The following is a 20,328-nucleotide window of genomic DNA, read 5'->3' on the forward strand; positions in this document are numbered from 1 at the left end:
GATTTTATATTTTAGTTAAATAAATATTTCATTAATTTAGTTTAGTTTATATTCTGAGTTAATTAGTTTTATAATTAAATTAATTATTTTTATTCGATTAAGGCACCTTAATTAGTCTTGTTCAAATTTTAGCCCAATTTAATTTAATTTAATTTTCCTTCTTCCCAATCCAGCCCAACACCAAAATAACCCAATCCTCACCATTCACCAACAATACATTCTTTCAATACCCTTAAGCGTGTGTGAAAAAAACAGTGTTCTCGCTAAGATAAACCCACCACTGTTTATTGGAGCTCCGATTAGTGGTTGCGAAGTCACCTTACTCGTCGTCTCAGAACGCTGGCCGGAAAAAAGGTTATTTACTCGATTTATTTTGCTTTAACATAGAATTATGTGTACAAGTAGTAGTCAGTAGTGTAGTGGAGTTCTGTTAGCTTCTATTTATGCATATTGCAATGAAGTTTAAATATTCACATTTGCCCTGTATGTTTTATACCTTAATGCAGTGGCGTAGCCACATGGTGGTGGTCACGGTGTTCAATTTGTTGGAAAAAAATACCATACATACAAGTAAAATGATACATTAAATAACATATTTTGGACACCCTTAACACAACAAGTTATTGTAGCTCAGTGCTTTCACCTCCTTGGAATGAGTTATTTCTGGACACTCTTTGTGAAATTCCTCGCTTCGCCGCTGCCTTAATGTATGGTTCACGCGTTTTCTGATGCTTGTATTACAGAAGAAATATAATGTTTTTCCGAATATATAAAAATACACAAAAAATATCGTCTATAAGGTAATATTAATGAGATACGACTAATTACATCTTCATCAAATTGAAATAAATATATACATTATTGCATTTAACTAATAAAAATTTTCATTGACGATCTTCATAGGTTCGAGTAAATAAGAGATATAAATAACGATCCACATTGAACATTCACAAAAGAATCTGCAATACTATTTTGTGCTAACCTTAGTATTCAAATATTCGCCTAAATAAGCAATACTATTTACTATAAATATATTTTCTGAATTGGTAATCACGTGCGTTGCACGTGTCAAAAAACTAGTATATATATATGAATGTCTTGGCAGTAGTGTCACACAGTAATAATATGGTTACTTCATCTTATGAATTATAAAGTTATATATGCTTTCAAGAAGGCATTTTGTTTAACTTAGATTTCAAATTACCATGTGACTTCATCTTCTTTCAAGCTACTTTAACATCTAGTACAGGCATTGGATTGATATATATTGTTATTTGGAGTCAAAACTTATGGTGCTTTGCTCTTGCTGAACTATGTCCGGAAACCTTAAATAAATTTACTTGTCTTGGATGGCTCATTTGTGAAAAATATATCTGTTTTAACTAAGATGGGTTATCTCATGTTTATCCGATCTAGACATTCTGATCTATTACTTTGGTTGATTAGAACGTTTATCTTAGCATGTCACTACTCCCTTTGTTCACTAACAGTGGCCCAATTCATGTCCTAATCCCTAATCTTATTTGTCACGCAGAGTTGTTATATTAGTTTCACAAATACGACGTTGTTTTGCTCTGATTGTTGCTTCGTGCTGATCGTCGGCCGCCGTCACCCTCCACCTGTTCGTCGGTCTTCTTCAGTCGTATCTCCGTTCATAGCTTCCTCGGTTAGTTCTCAATTCACTTCTCTTTCTGTTTTTTTTCAGAATTTTATATATTGTTACACAAAAGTGAATTGATTTGCCATATGAGCAGTTAGTTACGGGCTGTTTAATTAGTTAGGAGAAGACATCATATGCTTGCAAGGTTGTCGATGAAATGCCTAAAAGAGATTTAGATGTAGATTGTCTGTATAGTGGCACCATTGAGAGAAACAATAAAAACTGAAGCTTTTTTGAAGATTTGTTTTGTAATGCGATCTTTATAGATAATGAGAGTGATTTTGAAAATATGCATCACAGGTGACTTTTCCTTTGATGATGAGAGTGATATGGATATAAAATCTTTAGATAGTGATTGGAAGGAAGTGTGGAAGCTCATTTTGATTTAATTGTTTTCAAGATCATGACTTGTTGTGATTTATGTTTCGACTTTGAGAGTGATACGAAAACTTGGGGTAAAAAATCTGGCCATGGGAAGAGATTGAGAAATCATTCTTTCTAGTAACAGTAGAAAGACCAGACCTAATTATAGAGGAAGAAGCACAAGTGTGGGTTGAGAACAAGAAAGTAATACAATTGAGGATGAGAATAGGTGATCATGATGTGTACTTTGTGAATTATCGCATTGCTGCACAATTAGAAGCCATCAATTATCGAGGTTCTAGTCGATATTCCACCACTGAGGATCTCAAGGAGAATGGAGGCAATCAGTTGTTTATGTTATTCCACTCTCCTGGCCCTTTATTCATAAACACAAGTCCGACAGTTGAAGGGACTGCATCTTCTGGGCAGAATGGACGACCATTTGCAGCCATCAATAGCTCAGGACACACAGGAATATTGTGGAAATGGATTCAACCTTGGTGGAGCAGGTAAGAAAATGCCTGAGAGGATTATGGCTAAGGATCTTCTAAACAACATTGTGGAATCAATTGCTGATGATTTGTCAAAGCAGAGCTCAATTTCGAAGCAAAAATCAGCAGATCATGCTACTTGGGAATTTTTCTTTAATGTATTGACGACAATGTTTCCTCATTTAGATCCTTGAGGTCAAGGATCTCTTTGCATATATTTGCTATTTGGTATTCTTTTTATTTTTTTGATAGCCTCAGTTTGCGAGCACTAGACTAATTCCACATGCCAGTTACCTCCTACCGGGTGAATGTGTCCACCAAGACGAAAACCGATAGGAAGAAATTGCCCTGTTCTGTCTATGCTGGGATTTAAACTTGAGAGCTCACGGTGCTCAACCCACTTCATTGACCAATAGTCACATCCTTGGGTGCATATTTGCTATTTGGTATTGTGTGCAGACAACATAGAAACCAGTGGAAGAAGACTAGTAGTAATATATTAAGCTATTAGCTGATGCATAGGTTGATACTACTATGCTAATAGCTTCACTAGAAATCTTCCTAATTGTCTGCATTGTTTTCTTCTATGAATTGAAATTAAACTAGCTTTTTGGACATAGGATTAGTTGAAACTTGGAAAACAAAGAAGAAGAGTTTTTGAAGTTTGTTGAAAAAACTTCAAAATTCCATGATCTTGTGTTTTCACCTGGTATGGACCAGTGTGAAGATAGATTTTAAAAAACAGACCAAATTCCATGAACAAACTATTTTTTCAATTTTCTTTTTTGTTTTTGAAAATCGACTCCCAGAATCAATGGCCAAACGGGAGTGAAGTAGCTTCTATTAGATTTCATAAAGAGACTGTCACTCTATATACAGGTAGTAACCGACAAAGATTGTAAGAACAGAAAGCTACTACCCTCCCCAGACTCCTTTTGTGGAATTACACTAGGTAAGTTATTGTTGTAGAAAGCTACTACTTCAGAGTGAACTTCTCTGAATTATAAGCTGATCTATAAGCATAGTGACTGGTTAGACCTCAGTCACTTTTTTGGAACAAATTGCTAAGCACTTAGTTTACAATAAAACAGTCACTTTGTTACATGTTATGAATGAAAATACATTTACTTGATCAAAAAAGATGAAAATGTAACACAAAACCAAAATAGAATGGTTGAATAGGAGAGGTGGCACTGAAGTGTTATTTCAGACAAGGATATCTGTCAGAGTGAAATGCAAGTTCTATAATAAGCTCATTTTACTAGCAATGTTTTATAGGGGTAATGTTGGACCTCTACGGTCTAGCATATCCACTAAATGTGTGTCTCAAAAATGTGAATATTAAGATAGATATGCAACCACACACGATTAGACAAGATAATACACATTTTAGAAGGTGCGAGTAATAAACATAAAGGTAAAATCATAAAACTAGAGGTCAATTGAGATGGGTTGGTCATATTTTATGTCAAGCTCCAAATGCACGATGTGAAATCATGATGGTGGAAGGTGTTAAAAAGGGACCAAGGTAAACCTAAAGTCGCATGGAATGAAGCTTTCTCAAAGACCTACAAACTCTTGAAATCCATGTAAACTTAGAGAAAAATAGGACATAATGGAAGAAACATCATATAGGCAATATCAATTAGTTGGGATTAAGTTTTAGTCATGTTCGTATATTTACTTTAGGTTAATATTTATTAGGAGTCTTTTAGTATTGTTGTTGATTTATATGTTAGTAGACTGGTAAGACTATATAGCACTTGATGTGTGTATATTTGAACCCTACCACACAAAATTTTGTATTTAAGTGGCGAAGGGTAGAGGGGTAACCTCATTAACGACGAAGTTTCAAATTGTGCATCACTGGCTCTCGGAGATTACCTAATTATCAAAAAAATATATGCTAGCAGAAAATGTGAAGAACTTCTAGTGCTAAGGAACATATATTTAAAATAAAAGGGAATAGCTGGGGGGGGGGGGNACCACTGCTGGACTATCCAGTATAAAAAGGAGGCAAATCCCCAAAGTTTTATACCTCATAATTTCTTTTTCTCACAAAGAGAATCGCCAAAACCACACAGAGGCAAAAAAACCTCTGTTGATCCCTTCCGCCGTTCCTAAAGCCAAATTTCATTTTTGGGATCCTGAATCTCATTATTCATACTCACTGAAATCAATCATTTTTCTTCCTAGTTCAACAAGCTGTCAAAGGCCTTTGAAAATTTGATCTCAAGGTAATCTTTTACTTATTTTTTTGATAAAAAATTTATAGATTTGATTTGACTTTTATATGATATGGATAAACTAAATTATGAATTGTTTTGAAGAGTTGGGATGAGATTAATAGTTGAAATACTAGGGTTAAGAAAATCAAGAGAATCCATGGAACTTTTGATGAACCGAATGAATTTAATGATACAAATAGGTTGTGTTTGAGCTACTCATAGATGGACAAACACGATTGGACAAGCTGAGGGTCAGTTACAGTGAATTTATTATGATAGAAGTTCATAAAGCTAACACATAGATTCTTTTAGTGATATTAGGTAGTTGATGAAGTCAAATGAATTGCTCGTTGTGACACATTTGGTATCTCGGCACGAGTGTTGTGAGTACTGAGTAGTGAATTTTCCACAACTTGTTTTTTCACAAATTGCATGATTTATACATAATTTACATGGAAGCGAATTGAAAATGAATTGTGTTGCCGAATATTTTGAATATTGCATGTGAGAATTTGCATCTTATTGGAACAATTTTAACTATATTGATGATCTGTATCGAACCTGTACTTTAAATATTTTTACCCTTTTTGAGATGCCCTTACAATTTCTTTATATGCTTAGCGTTACTGGAATAATTTGTTGTTACTTGAAAAGTATGATTCACACTAATTATTTCTTGAATGAACTAACCATCTTATTTAACAAGTAATTACCCACAGATATGTTTAAATTGTTAAGTTATTGCTCTATGAACCTGCAAATATGTTGATTTACTTTACCAATGAACTAGACAATCTTAGCGCACAGAGGTCTGTTATGCGTTTTATTGTATGTTTTTAGTCATCATATTTTCTAACTGTAATGATACTGCATTAATATTTTCTACAAGAAATTTTCTTCTTGTAGGCCATAAAGAGAAGTCAAGGTTAGCAATATGGACCTTAAACCATTCAAATTAGACATTGACGAGCTTATAAATGAGTTTGCAAAGGTACTACTAACTTGTTTATGCGTGTTGTCTTCAGTTTACGTATATAGTAGATATCAATCTCTATTTGTTTATCCTGCACTTCTCATGATTGTTCATACTGATAATATGGTTGTGTTGTAGGGTGGATCTCCTACTTTTGCAGAAATGAAGAGAGTGTGGGCTTCTAAAAAGTTCTCCTATATTTTCGAGGCTAGTCCCTCTAAAGATCAGGCATGCTTTATACAATCACTCTATGCCTACTGCATTGGTATGTTAATTTTTTTCCATTCTAGACTCTGTTGGTTTGCCTAATGTAACATATTTATAGTTTCTTCCAGAGAGAATGATTCTGATTACCGTGGCATACTAAAATGTATGACGTATTAGCATCTACTGCACTCCAAACAAAAGAAAGAGAAAGTATGACCAACCAGATATATAATCTTCTCTACCTTTAATGTGAAATACGACCATCACGAGGTGCACACTATAGGACTGTTAAAAAAATTTATAGCATTGAAGTACCAGTAGATTTGCGATGCCTATGCCTTTTTCTCTTAAGTAGGACTCAAATCAATTTCATGAAGGGAACACCGTTTATTTATTTGATATATGTGGTTTCGTATTACAAATACAAATGGTCATAGATTTATTTGATTGCTAATATGATGCATTTCATGTGCTATTTTAACCAAATTCCACTTGGTCTATCAGTCGATGAGTAAGAATGTGGAGAACACGAACTAAGAGCCATATCACAAAACATAACAAAAATATAGAGAAACCTTAAAATCCAAATCATTTTCAATTTATGATGACATTCATTCCCTCTTCAAAAAAAAAGGGAGTGTAAAGTCATGACACTTTTAAGAAAAGCCTTCGTTTTTCTCTTAAAATTTTGGTGGAAGGAGCAGTCATCATACAATAGGATTTTCATCTTGACTGACATTTTCTTTCAGCAGATTAACCAAATGTAATGTATTGCAGGTTACATGGTGTCTACTAATTCTCTTTTGAGTAGACTGGGTGGACTATATTGCCTCTATTGCCTCTATGAGACACAGCCATTCAAGCCTCCTTTCAAGATTTATATATCTCTGGGTATAAATACTATCTTCTTAACATGATATGACATGAAATTGTTCTGCATATGTGATGATTCTCTCTTTGTGGTGCAAGATTGGTCTAATGAGATGAGAAAAATTAACATCACATCAAAATCTGAATTAAAAAACATTAGATCCAATTTTTTATCAGTTGTTTCATTAATTGCTAATCTCTTTCATTTGATAAGTAATGGTAAATTTTATAAATGGAAAGGACGGGACTAAGAAAGTGCATCAAGATTTACATATTGTGCAGCTCCCCGATATATCTTAGAAGGAGTCAACATCATTTACATAGCCAAGTTGCACCAGAAAGCTAACAAGAAAATGTCATAAGTTTAAGCCTACGTATATTCCTCCTTTTGCCTTAATAAATTCTGTTGTTTCATTCTATCCAAATTGTCCACCAAATGACCTAAGGTCTATGTGTTCCAAACTGTGTGCCTTCTTGTTGAGCCCAACTCTGTTCCAGCTATGCAGAAATTCTAGAATAGAGTGGGGCACTGTCCGTTTCATGTTAAAAATTGCAAAGAACATCTTTGAATCTGGTGAGTGATCTTGTGGTGAAAAAATAAGTGGCATGCCACTTCAGGATTCTCTTTGCAAAGGGGACATCTGCTACATAGTTGTATTCCTCTTCTCTCAAGATTTGATTGAGTGAGACATGCTTCTTCAACCACCAACCAAGAGAAGCAAGATACCTTCGAAGGTTGCTTACTTGCTTTGTTGTGCCAAATTTCCTCCAGCCCGAAGAAGTAGTATGGCCATTTTTTCACAATTTGTAGCACGACTTCACTGAAAAGTTTCCATTTGAAAGTATCATCCTTTTGTTATGGTGCCAAGTAGATTCAAAAGAGAGCATGCTCTTTATATTTCCTGGTCATTTATGCTTTGTTGGAGAAAAAGATTCTAACTATGTTCATAAAAAAATCGGCATTTTCCCCAAATCTAAAGCTTCTGCTACAACCTACCAGAAAGCTTCATTTGTTTCAAAGAGACTCCAATGTGTTTGAATATGCTTCCAGATTCCATGAGGGACATTTGAAACTTTGGTATGCCAAAACCATCTAGTGTGAACTTATCAACTAGAATCCTCTACAAAAGTGTGCTCTCTTCCCTGTTAAACCTCCCAGTGCTATTTGGTCAAGAGACTAACATTATGAAGCTTTAGGTTCTTAATGCTAAAACTGCCATTCTTCTTATCTCTGGTGACACTGTTCCATTTTATTTGGGAAAAGACTTGGACTGTTTATTTCATTTCCATAGAAAATCCCTTGTAATTTTGTCCATGCACATTAAGACTGAAGCAGGAGCAGGAAATAGTGATATTGTTCAAGTGGGAAGAGCATTCAGAACACTGTAGATTAGAGTGACACTTCCACCCATAGAAAATTATTGTCGTTTCCAGTTGGAAAATTTTTTCTCCATCTTTCCAAGAGCCTCATTCCAAATGGCCGCTGAATTGTATTTTTTCCCCAAAGGAAGTGCCAAATACTTTGTAGGGATAGATCTAATGTTGCATCATAAGATACACCAAACTGTAAATATCAGACATTGCTGACCGGGAATATGGAGTTTCTGGCAAAATTAACACCAAGGCCTGAAACAGCCTAAAAATTGTTAGAAACATCCTGAAGAACATAAGTTGCTGTTCCTTGGCTTCATAGAAGATTTATGTCGTCTGCATAAAGAATATGAGAGGTTTTCAAACCTTCAGGGCCCCTAAGAGAAACCAGAAATTCAATTTGCTTGAGCCACGTTGTGAGTCATCTTACTGAGTCCCTCCATCATTCCCCATCACCAAAACAAAGAGGAAAGGAGATAAAGGGTCTTGTTGTCTCAAACCTCTTTGACTAGAGTAAAAACCATGTGCTGCACCATTTATGAGAATCCAGAACTTCACTGATGAAATATAAAAGCTAATCTAATGATCCATTTGATACTGACGCCCATTTATCTCAATAAATCCAGCATGAACTTCCCATTAACATGATCCAAGTGCTTTCTTGATATCCAATTTGCAAGAATTCCAAGTTTTCCAATTTTCGTCCTTGAGTCCAAACATTTGTTAGCTATCAAGGCTGCATCAGTGATGTTTCTGTCACTTAAGAAACCCACCTGAGAAGTATTGATCAACTTAGGAAGTACAACTTTTAATATGTCCATAAGAGCATTAGATATAATCTTATAAATACTATCTATCGAACTGCTAGGTCTAAAATTCCTTCAGTTTTTTATAGCACTTCTTTGGGATGAGAGCAATAAAAGACCAATTTAAGCTTTTCTCAAAATGCTCCAGATCGTGGAAATGATTTGTAGCCCACATCAAGTCTCCTTTAACTGTATACCAACAGTATTTGTAGCAACCCATGGAGAAACCATCTGGCTCTTAATAACACCAAGAATCTCCTCTTCAAGAGAATGTCTTTGCAGCTGTTACTCAGCTTCATCACTGGAAATATAAGAAACTTCATCCTATGTGCCTAATATAAAGAAAGAATCTGATGAGCAATCACATCCCTGTCTTCAGTAATAGTCCCATTAATATCTAGCTTGTCAATATGGCTAAATCTCCTACGAGTATTTGCCATCTTATGAAAGATGCTAGGGTTATGATCCCCTTGTTCAACCATAAGCACCTCGATTTTGGTCACCTTGAGTTCACTTCCAATCCGAAAATCTCCTCCAGCTCAATCTTTTTTTTTTGAGAAAGTTAACTGGTATTATAAACATAGAAGTACTCCAATAGTGAACTCCTGTAGTAATTACATCAAAAGTATAGAGGGTTTACCAAAAAGAAACTAAACACTTATCTCCCTCATAAACTATCTAAGAATAGGGTGATGTCCCCCGGATCCTTGGGAATAGAATGGATACACCAAAAGTAAAAGGTCACTAAACAATTCATTTTAATGCTTTGGAAAGGGATGCTCTTGTTCTCAAAACATCTCTGATTTCTCTCACTCCATATTGTCCACCAGATGCAAGCAGGGACAATTTTCCATCTCTCCTTGTGTCCTGACTGATTTCCATCTCTATTCCAACATGCTAGGACTTCTGCAGTACTTCTAGGCATGGTCCATGTGATACCTCTTCGGTTAATGAAATACTTCCATAGCTTCTCAGTCACTTTACAATGCAAAAAAAGATGGTTTATTGTCTCTGTCTCAGATTCACAAAAAAAACATCTGGAGCATAAGTCCTTTCCTCTTTTCATTAAGTTATCCTGAGTCAGAACAGATTGTCTTGCAACAAGCCATGTGAAGTAAGCCACCTTATGTGGTATTTTCCCTTTCCAGATCATCTTCCAGCTCAATCTGATTGTGCACCTTTGACATTTGATGCTAATCCAAAGGGGGAGAATTGTCGGATTCTGGTTTGATTTCATAATCCTGTTAAGGATGAAGAATTTCCTATTTTCCAATTGTGCAAAATAAGTCATGTTCCATTCCTTGAGCTTAACTTTCAATAATTAGAGTTTCTTTGCAAAAGATGAAATCTAGCCTGCCAATAATGTTGAAAGAATTCCACCATTCTTTGGCCAAATTTCCGAATCCAATATGTTCTAACTACATGCTTTCAAACTTGAAATGCAGATGCAAATCTCCTGTTTTTTTTAATGGCATTGTCTAGAGCATATGTCATCATGGATACTTCCTAGATTTCTGTTTTAAAATGTGTCATGGAACATGGAAACTGATTTAACACAATTTATGCTTTAGATCAGATCAATTAGGAAGTAAAATTTACATTTATTTTCCATAGATCATCTTCTAGATCATTGGCATAGTGAATTGCTCTAGTGAGGATGTTGATTCATAGTTTTATTACTCATACTATATGTAGGTTGCTTTAGGAGAGTTCTCCAAACATGTAACTGGACTATCAAGTTTCTATATTTTGCAGGTTATGTGAATGGATTTTTACCACTAATAGGTGTCCGCAATTGTTGCTTCGACTGATGTTAAAACTTTTCTTGGCTTAGGTGGGTCAATACTGTATTCAGTTTTCTCAGTGATACATAGTAATAGTTAAAGCACAAAATTCAAGGAATTCTTGGATAATTTATGAAAAATGAAAATATAGGTAATGAATAAGTTGGTGTTACTGAGACCACCAATCACAATATCAGCTTATACTATAGTTTTGCGAACAAGTTCTTAAGTGGTAGTTTCAATTTCATTTGAAGGACATGTTGTGTTTTTATTTAAAGAACAATAATCAGCAGGACTTCTTACGAAAAACTCCTTGGATGCCAAATGATCTCCTCCTCTCTCTCTCTCATTTCTCAAATTACCTTATGCCAATTCTATATTCATGAGAAGTCGTTGCATCTTCAGCATCAGAAATACCCCAATGAACATTATAGGTTTTGAACTATCATCTGCAGATTCAATATGCATTAGTTCACACTTCTAGACTGGTTCACCATAATTCAGTGTTCGTGATATGTAGCCACACCCGTGTGATAAATGAATTGCCACATTCTATTCATATTCTTTCAGTTGGAGATCTATGAGGATATAAAAAAAAATTGGGTGTTTCTTTGGGTGCATACCCCATCAACTTCTTATCTTGGAGTGCCAATCAGAGAAAGAAATTTCTGTCTAGGAGACATTCTAAACAGCTGATCAATAGTGCTCCAGCAAGCCATTGGACCATAGTGCTATATTAGTCTGAAATTTATTGTTCCTTCTGGCTGAATTCCACTTGGGATGTATACCATCTGATTAATGTTTGTGGATTCCTTTTATATTGGTATGTGGAGGTTTGAATCTGGTACTTTGTCTAGTATTTTTTGTTTACCAATTTTCTAGTGTTAGGTTACCAATTTAGTTCATTGTGCAACTCTGACGTGCTTTTGATGCACTTCTCTTGCTGTGATTTGATGATAATTCATCAATTCCATTTGACAGGAGAGTTAAAGAATCTTAGGAACGTTGTTGCTGAGGCAAAGGCCAAAGATGTTAAGGTAGTCCCTGCTGTAGTCAAGCGTATGTTAGATAGGAACATGTTTCTTTTTGGGTTTGTGGATGTGAATGAAAGCTCTGCTGCGGAGAGATTAGATGAACTGTCCGAAGTACAAAATGCAAGTATCCAAATAGCATGCAAAAAGTACGTTACTGATACTTTTCCTGCTACAGCTTGTTATTTCACAGTCTACTCTAAACCTTCCCTCATCTTGTTTCCTTGGCTGATGTAGGTTATTTGCAAATAGCCGGATCGAGCATTTCACCCACATGGATATGGTATGTTTGATTTCTAGAATATACTTCCAGCTTTGTACTTTTGCATACAGTGTTCATATGGATTGATGTGGCTAGTTACAAGGATTCGTTGAACTCAAGCACCATTTTGATGGAAATATTTAGTAGCCCTGTACTTCTATTGATTGCAAGAAAATAATCAGGTGACAACTTCGTCAAAATAAAAAATANNTTCTATTGATTGCAAGAAAATAATCAGGTGACAACTTCGTCAAAATAAAAAATACAAGTAATATTTAGTTATTTTAGAGCAATTGACTTTCTATAACTTGTGACTTTAATTTGGTTGGAATTGCTCCCTTCCAAAATGTGAACCAATTGTGTATCCTGGAATAGGATATTGTTTCTGCTGTCGTGACGGTGTTTCTGTGTTTTTTTGTAAATGTAATTGTGCAAGTATCTTCAGAATCACATGCAGGTGTTATTTATGTTTCCTCCCTTTACTAGTTTCCTGTTTATGATATAAACTCAAATGGAGGGTTTTAAGCTTTAAATGACGCAAAATCAAATATATTGTTAGAGGATTATGTGGACATGTGGGCATTCTTTCAGTTAATTGGATTATTTGAATGTTGGAGTTGCTCAGTATAGCAAGCTAGCTAGGTGGGAGACTGCATTAGTTGTGCAAATCCTTTCATCAGGTCTCTAGTGACTTAACCTGCTATTGCATGTCTCCATCTTTGACTTGAGACTGCTAAATTCATATTCCCATTTTTCCTAGGGATTGGAGCTTGAGGTGGATTTGCTCAAGCAAAAGTCAGCAGATTATGCAAGGGCGAAAGATCTAGCTATTAAAGGTATGTCTATGAGCTTAAAGCTTTTAATGGAACATATATTTTGGTGATTTTCTATGTATTGTCAGCACTGTTATGTGTGAGTATGGCATAGTTAGTATTAAAAGTAACTCAATGAGCTTCTTAAGCTTTTGTCGGAACTATATTTTTGCCATTTTCTATATGTGGTCTGCACTATTGATGTGCTAAGTAAGGATATTTAGTAATCAATAGCAGTGAAAATTATGCATTGGTACATACTGAAGTAGCTGTGAATACGTTTATGCGGTGAAGCTACCCTGAATCGTTCACAGAAGTATTGTTCAGATAGTGTATAGGCAATCTAAAACTTTCCTCCCAAGTTTGATCTTAGTTTCAAGATTCAGGGGATTGGGCATGCATAATTTCATAGGTTTCTTTTGCATCCAAGGTTTTGACTCCCCCTTCAATAAAGTTGTGGAGGACATCTTTTCACTTGTTTTTTCTTGTTTTTTTCTTATAGAGGCTAGTGACATTGTGGATGTAGAAAGTATAAAGCACATAGCAGAAAATCAGACATTGATAGGAGACGTGGTCGGGAAGACTGCTGATGACTGGAAAGCTCAGAAGGAATTATTTTATCAAAAAACAGGCATTCTTCATCAGCCTGTGAAAGACTCAGTTGACGTTGTTGGAAAAGAGCATGATAAGTCCCAACAAAAAGTGGCTGAAGAGCATGATAAGTCCCAACAAGAAGTGGCTGAAGAGCATGATAAGTCCCAACAAGAAGTGGCTGAAGAGCAGGATGACAATGAAGACTTCAGTAAGGAACTTGAAGAAGTGTTATTGTCTGCACAGAACGAATCTGACTTCGAAGAATAGGGACTCCTTTTTAGGCCAGAAGACCATCAATGGAATTATTAAACTGTCAAGATTAACTGAAAAAAGGGTAGGCCAAAAGCTCCATCAAAAGCAAAGAAAGTCCACAGACCCCTCAAATGGCTTCTGTTAGGGAGAGAAATTTTCAGTTGGGAGCCATTCTTTTGCAGCTAAACTATTTTATACTTGTAAAAATGGCAAAGTCTTGGAAGATTTAGCTGTAAGTCATAAGTATGATTGTAAGTGCTTTTTGGTAATACACTCTTCTTATAATGTACATTCTCTAGAAATTCAAAATTGTTCTTTTTATTTCTCCAAATTTCCCTTCTTTCACTAGTTCTGTTTTTTATCAAACAACATACTCGGTGTGATCTCACCAGTGGAGTCTGGGTAAGGTTGTGTATGCAACGCTTCAGTTTGATACAAGAATGAAATCGAACTCTACTTGTTATATTTTTTGTGTCTTTGATGACCTACAGTTTGATCCAACATGTAAGATGTTTTAGTTTTCATGTCCATTTCTCTAATTGAAGGGTTTTGTGGAAGTTAGAGAATCCCAAAGCAAGTAAATTGACGTCAACTACACTCTTCACAGAAAGAATCATTGTCTTGTGGCTCCATTTCTAGGACCAGCTTAACTATCTCTAATTGATAGCTCATATTAGGGGTGGAATGATCATCCATCATGTGTTTCCACGTAGGGCCTCCATCTTTCCTTTCAACAAGATGCCACAAATGATCCAAAGAGATTATAGCCTCATTACCTATCTTTTTCTTCTCATATTGTTATCTAATAATTCTATTGTAGATTTGTCCATAATATTGCTCACTATTTAACGAGAACCAACACAATCTATCCAAACATTATAATCAAGACAACACAATACAATATACAATAGCAACGATACATAACAAAGCATAAACTTTACTGTCAAATTGTTCAATCTCTGAGCCATAAGAACGAAAACTAGGGGTAGGAGCGTTGGAAGACTGAAAGCTCTGGGGTTTGGAGGTAGTAGGAACCAAAGCTGCAGAGGGGGAGAAGGTACTGGAAAATCAAATTTATAATTCTTCCACCGTAATAGCCACAAGAAAAGCAATCCAAACAGGACCAAAAAATATCAGTCTCTACAAATACTACACCTATCGTGGGTCTTATAGAATAATCAATGTTTGCGCAAGTTGGCCCAAACATAACAAGAGAATGAAAACAGCATTGTCAAACACAATCATAATCACATTATTGAATGATAACCATATTCCATTATTAATGGACCACATTAAATTCCTTCTTAGATCATCAGCTTCTACCATGCCGCTTAGCTATTCAATGGTGATACAAATAAGTGGGGACACATACTATGGATCATAATCTAGTAAGGCACAAAACATCTCGTGTTAGCAGGACCGGACAAGTTATCTAAGTCCCAATCCCACTTTTTGAGTCCCCAAAAAATCCCCTTCTTAATAATCTCTTCCTTCCTAATATCTATACTTCAACTTCAATGATGTGCACTTTCTGATCTGCTGGAGGCATAGCATCAAGATTCAAAGTTAACAAACCAGATTCTGAGTTATAGGCAAAATCAACCATATCTCCACCCACACTGCACTTCCTCGGCTTGACAGACGAGTAAACACCAAATCGGCCACATCCCCTTACTTCCATCGACACTACTGCAACTGCTTCTGTGCTCAAGTTCTCAATTTTATCTTCAGCCACAAGATTTCCTTCACCTTGATATCCAGCCTCGAGTTCAGACAATTCTGCGCCTGCCTTCACCTCATATTTTAGTCCTTCAATTGCCCCACCAGCATTGTACATGTCAATGAGCCCCAAAGGTGCAAAGCTGAAGCCAGGTGCCAAGACCTTAACAGGCGTGACAGTGTATGTCTCGTGCTCAAGGATCTTAAAAGAAACAGGCATTGCTGCATTATACGGGAGAACAACAAGCTCAGCACTTCCATGAGAGTAAAGAACTGTGTCTCCACTCCAGTTGGGGTCCAAGGCAGCTTCAGATATGAAATGGACATCACGGCCCCTTATATAGCCTGTTATCGCCTCTGAGTTAGTTTTGTGGAACGTGGTCTTCCTCTCAACCGTGCTCCACGCTGCACCTTGGCAGTTGTATATTCCAAGAACACCAGTGTATTTGTTCATGTTCCATATCTTCAAAAGGCTGAAAACATCATTATGTTCGTTAGACACAACTCTCACTATTTGCAATCATGTTACCAAAACAGTTCACTTCCCATTATCAGCCACAGCTTAACCATAGTTATAAAAAAAAGAGAGAAGGAAATAGAGGAATATAAACTGCACATTCTTGTGGTCAAAAACATTATAAGTCACTTCTTTATCCTTATTTCCCATTCTAAACAAACCAACCTTCCACCTCAAAAAATTCAACTAAGGACCACCTAAGCTGAACATTCAATAAATAGCATTAATGGTGAAAATGGAACACGTACGTAACACCATCACGAGAAGGATCAGTGAAAAGGGAGTCCTTTGTAGGTCGACCAGGCAAACGAGCACGAAGAATTGAACCATCGGGAAGAACAAGCTTCCTCAGAACATCAAAGTTGTGCTTGCCAGGTGCATCACTGTCATTCGGAACAGAGCAAAAAAATTAGCAACTCGACACAAATCATCACATGCTACTGTCGTTACAAAACAGGGATCCATATAAATACTCATTGGACATAAATTTATTACCTAACATAGACAGGTCCACCACTCAACGCCCTCGCTGAGCCATGATACTCGGCAGCTGGATGAAGGGAGTGGAACATGTCCCAATCAGGCAGCATAATTTCTCCAAGGAACACACTGTTGTATGCCACACAAGCAATGTGAATGGTGTGTGAAGCTGGATCTCTTGGATAGAAGTCATCTGATGCTCTCACAACTGCCGTCTGCTTTGAACTGTTCCATTGAAATGATCCAAATACAACATTAAACAAGTTATAAAATCTGTACAGTAACCACATACTAAATGCTGTATTAAGTTAAAAAAAACTAAAAAGGACACATGGGCCTTATCTGTTATTGATATTATCAATACAGAAAATATCAACTTGCCAAAAAACTATTTTTTTAAGCAATTCCAGCAACTATTTGGAGGAAACCATGGCAGCTAGAGTATTTTTCATTTGGCACATTGGGCCAGCCAGAAGCAACATGAATATACTACTTTACACTACTTTGTATGCTAGTAACCAAAGAAAAAGAAAAGATGGTAATACAATTTACTTTGTCGAAAACTTTAGAAATGTTCTATTTCTCAATGAAAAATAATCAAAACACCGACAGAGAAAAGCCTGAAAAATCAGATCTTTACATATTCTGATATGCATCTACTTCCCAAAATCAATTCAAGAAACTGACCAAAAAATTAGTGGTTAACATGAGAAATATAGATCACGCTAACATCAAATGAATCACTTAGAACTTAATTTCAGCTGTAAAGACTTGAAGTTCATCATCAAAAATGGAAAATATTAAACCAAAATAGAAAGTGAACATACCAGTAAAGCGCATCAGTACTGTGGCTCATGCAAGCAATGCAACCATTATCAGGGAAATTCCTAGCAACGGAAGCATCTAGAGCTTGATGATACTGTTTAGTGAGCTCAACCCGACCCCCTAAACCACCCCCTAGTGTCTCCAATATACACTGCACATCCACCTTCAATCCATCCACCCCAGCTGATGCCAAATAACTATGCATTTCATTATAAAACTTATAAGCACTTTTCGGGTTAACCAAACCCAAACCCTGAACCGCAATTGCATCCGTTTTCCAACCTGGTTCATTCTCCATCACCCCTTTTGTAATATCCGGATACTTCACAACCGACCCGTATTCCTCCATCCCCTTCACTCCTGGTCGGACTCCGCCCCAATAACCCGTTATCGCATGCCATACGTACACATAGTTCAACCCGTATTTCTCTTTAGCTATATTCACAATGTTTTTAATCCCCACCGTTGGATCTTCTTTCTTCTGAAATTTTTCGTTTTCTTTTAATCCTGTAAGTCTCATCAATGGTTTATCAACTTCTAGATCACCGCCGACTGACTGCCAGCCATCGTCGATGATGATGAATTTCGGCGGGATACCACCAGCTGTAAGACTTTCGAGTCCGGCTTCAACGCCTTCTTGAGTAACTTCTTGATAAAAAGCATCCCAAGTGCACCACCCAAAGTAATCAACAATTTTGGGGAGCTTCTTCTCGTGCCGTTGCCGGAAAGTCTTGAGATGTAACTTCACCGCCCTAATTGCCTCAGTGATGACAACAAACGGATCACTGCCAGCATGCATATAAACTGCTTGATTAAATGCTGAGCCAACAGTGTCCTTATCACCACTTTCAAGGCATAATTCGAGCTCGTCTTCAGGATTCCCCTGAAGAACACCTCGAAATGAACCTTCAATTAATGGAAGGAAAACAGCATACACAATATTATCATCATTGTTGTTGTTGTTGTTGGATCCATCTTTTGTTTCAACAAGAAGAAATTGTGTTTCCATTGGGATTTCACTTCCCCTATCACCCATTTTCTGAGCCATCCACCATAACTTGAACCTGAAACAAGACAAGAACCGAACATCCTGTAATTTCCCGAGTGACACAACATGGCGGCTATTGTCATGATCAAATTCTGCACCAAGAAATACACCCTCCAATGGACCTGATGCAGCACCGGGAGTGGTGAGTACGTTGTCGGGTACATTTGTTAATATTGTTCTGTCTTTCACCATCAGTTTTCTGTCAGAAATCCTTATCACTGGAGTAATCGTCATGGCAGCGTCTACTACTGTTTTTGCTTCTTCTTCCTCCTCTTCTACCCCTTTCTCAAATTCTACTTCACTTCCCTGAAACAAACCAAAAAAATAAGAAAATCAAACCCAAATTACAATCTTTATCAACATACCCTATGAAATCCCGCAAGTGAGATCAGGAAAGAGTTGAGTTTACACAGACCTTACCCCTACCTACCTCGTGGAGGTAGAGAGGCCGTCTTCAAAAGACCCTTGGCTCAGATAACAAATATCAAAGTACAATCTTTATCACCATACCAACAATAAGAAGCTTATTCCCACCACTTTCTAAACTAAGGAAGTGTAGAAACACATCTATATGTACCAAAACCTGATAATTTCAAATCAGAGTCAATAAATTAAATAAGACAACAACAGCAACAACAACATATTCGAAAGACCCCCAGTAAACTAAAGTGACAATGCATTGAAATTTACTCAAAAGATTAGATTTTTAATGTACAATATCAAATAAATTAGCTTTCTTGAATATCATATTGTCAACCCACAACCCACTATGACAGAGTGATTAAGTCTTGATATGGGATTTTCATAAAATTCAAATTTAATCGAACCCCACGAAACTAAATTGAACAAAAACAACAACTACAATGCAAAAAACCATAAAAGAGACTTACTTTGTGAGCAAGAATTGAAGTGGTAGGTGATGAAACAGAGAATTGTAAAGGGTTAATAGATTTATTGAATGAGTATGAAAAATGGATTGTTGGAGAAGAGAAGAATGATGGGATTATGGGGTTTTGGATTGGCCTATTTATAGTATTGATGATGAAATTAGGGTGATGCCCAGAAATAGAAATCAACTCAAACATGATTGGTGATTTTGGTCTGCTAGAGCTCAATTTCATGTTCTAATAAGAAAAAGAAAAAATTGCACTTTTAGTCCCTTTAAATATTAAATATTTTAATTTTAGTCCTTGTGATTTTTGATTGATTGAGATTTGAGATTATTATTTTTACAAATATAACAAATTATTAAGTGTTAAATCATTCCATTATTAATGTATTGTGATGAGTTACAGTTAGGGGGTCTTTTGTTTGCCAACTAAGTTATCTAGAGATATGAATATGATTTTTAGACTAATTTATTTTACAAAAGAAATAAAAAGACAAAGACTAAAAATGACATTTTTTATGTGCAAAAAAATATTAAATGCATGCAATCGGGATATGGACACATGAGAGGTGAATAAAATAACATCAACTTTGATGGATAAGAATGGAATATCTAGGATTAGGTTTGATATTTAATTTATAATAGCATAAATTTATACATTTTATCAAATAAAATAAAGTTAAAAAATTTGAAAACTCTCAATCAATTGATTATATGAACTTTTATCTTTTAATTTCTGATTTCTTTGCGCTTAGGTGATTTTAAAAAAAAATAATCTTGAATTATCTATTTTTATCTCATGAACTAAATTAACCACTATTACTTTCGAAATAATCTAAATATCGCATTTTTTTTCTTATATAAAGGATCATAAAATATATTCAAATTAATGAAAGGCTAAAAATATTTAATTAAATAAAAATCTTATAAGAATCAAAATAAATTTTTATAAATAGCTAAAGGACTAAAAGTGCAATTAAATGGGGAAATACAACTGTTACGGGAGGGAAAAGGATCGTTAACAGTGACGGTGGATCAGACAGCCACGTTGGACCGCCGTTTTCCGGGCAGCCAAGTTGTGCCCAACTTGAAGAAAAAGGATAATGACAAGTTTAGTGTGACTCCTCGATTCATGAAAATTCAATA

General features: G+C 35.9%; 2 protein-coding genes across 3 annotated transcripts; one reads left to right on the top strand and one right to left on the bottom strand.

Annotated features, from left to right (window-relative positions):
- The first annotated feature begins 250 nt into the window (after window positions 1–250).
- LOC125876715 (uncharacterized) lies at window positions 251–14,035 on the top strand. 2 transcript variants are annotated; one of them, XM_049557942.1, is made up of 9 exons: window positions 251–354; window positions 1,535–1,666; window positions 5,649–5,733; window positions 5,854–5,980; window positions 6,700–6,813; window positions 11,735–11,933; window positions 12,022–12,067; window positions 12,807–12,882; window positions 13,361–14,035. In XM_049557942.1, exons 3-9 carry the CDS (start codon window positions 5,677–5,679, stop codon window positions 13,717–13,719), a joined length of 978 nt encoding a protein of 325 aa, XP_049413899.1. In that variant the 5' UTR covers window positions 251–354; window positions 1,535–1,666; window positions 5,649–5,676; the 3' UTR covers window positions 13,720–14,035. The 2 variants fall into 2 exon arrangements, with proteins under 2 accessions (XP_049413899.1, XP_049413900.1); XM_049557943.1 differs by lacking the exons at window positions 251–354; window positions 1,535–1,666 and adding an exon at window positions 4,669–4,751.
- An 897-nt stretch (window positions 14,036–14,932) lies between these two features.
- On the bottom strand, window positions 14,933–19,394 carry LOC125875795 (probable galactinol--sucrose galactosyltransferase 6). The gene is made up of 5 exons (XM_049556831.1): window positions 19,184–19,394; window positions 17,248–18,599; window positions 16,436–16,645; window positions 16,189–16,323; window positions 14,933–15,896 (listed from the first exon to the last, which is right to left on the bottom strand). Exons 1-5 carry the CDS (start codon window positions 19,376–19,378, stop codon window positions 15,206–15,208), a joined length of 2,583 nt encoding a protein of 860 aa, XP_049412788.1. The 5' UTR covers window positions 19,379–19,394; the 3' UTR covers window positions 14,933–15,205.
- Window positions 19,395–20,328: the final 934 nt, after the last annotated feature.

Source organism: Solanum stenotomum, chromosome 9 (assembly GCF_019186545.1).
Source record: "Solanum stenotomum isolate F172 chromosome 9, ASM1918654v1, whole genome shotgun sequence".
NCBI classification, from domain to species: Eukaryota; Viridiplantae; Streptophyta; class Magnoliopsida; order Solanales; family Solanaceae; genus Solanum; species Solanum stenotomum.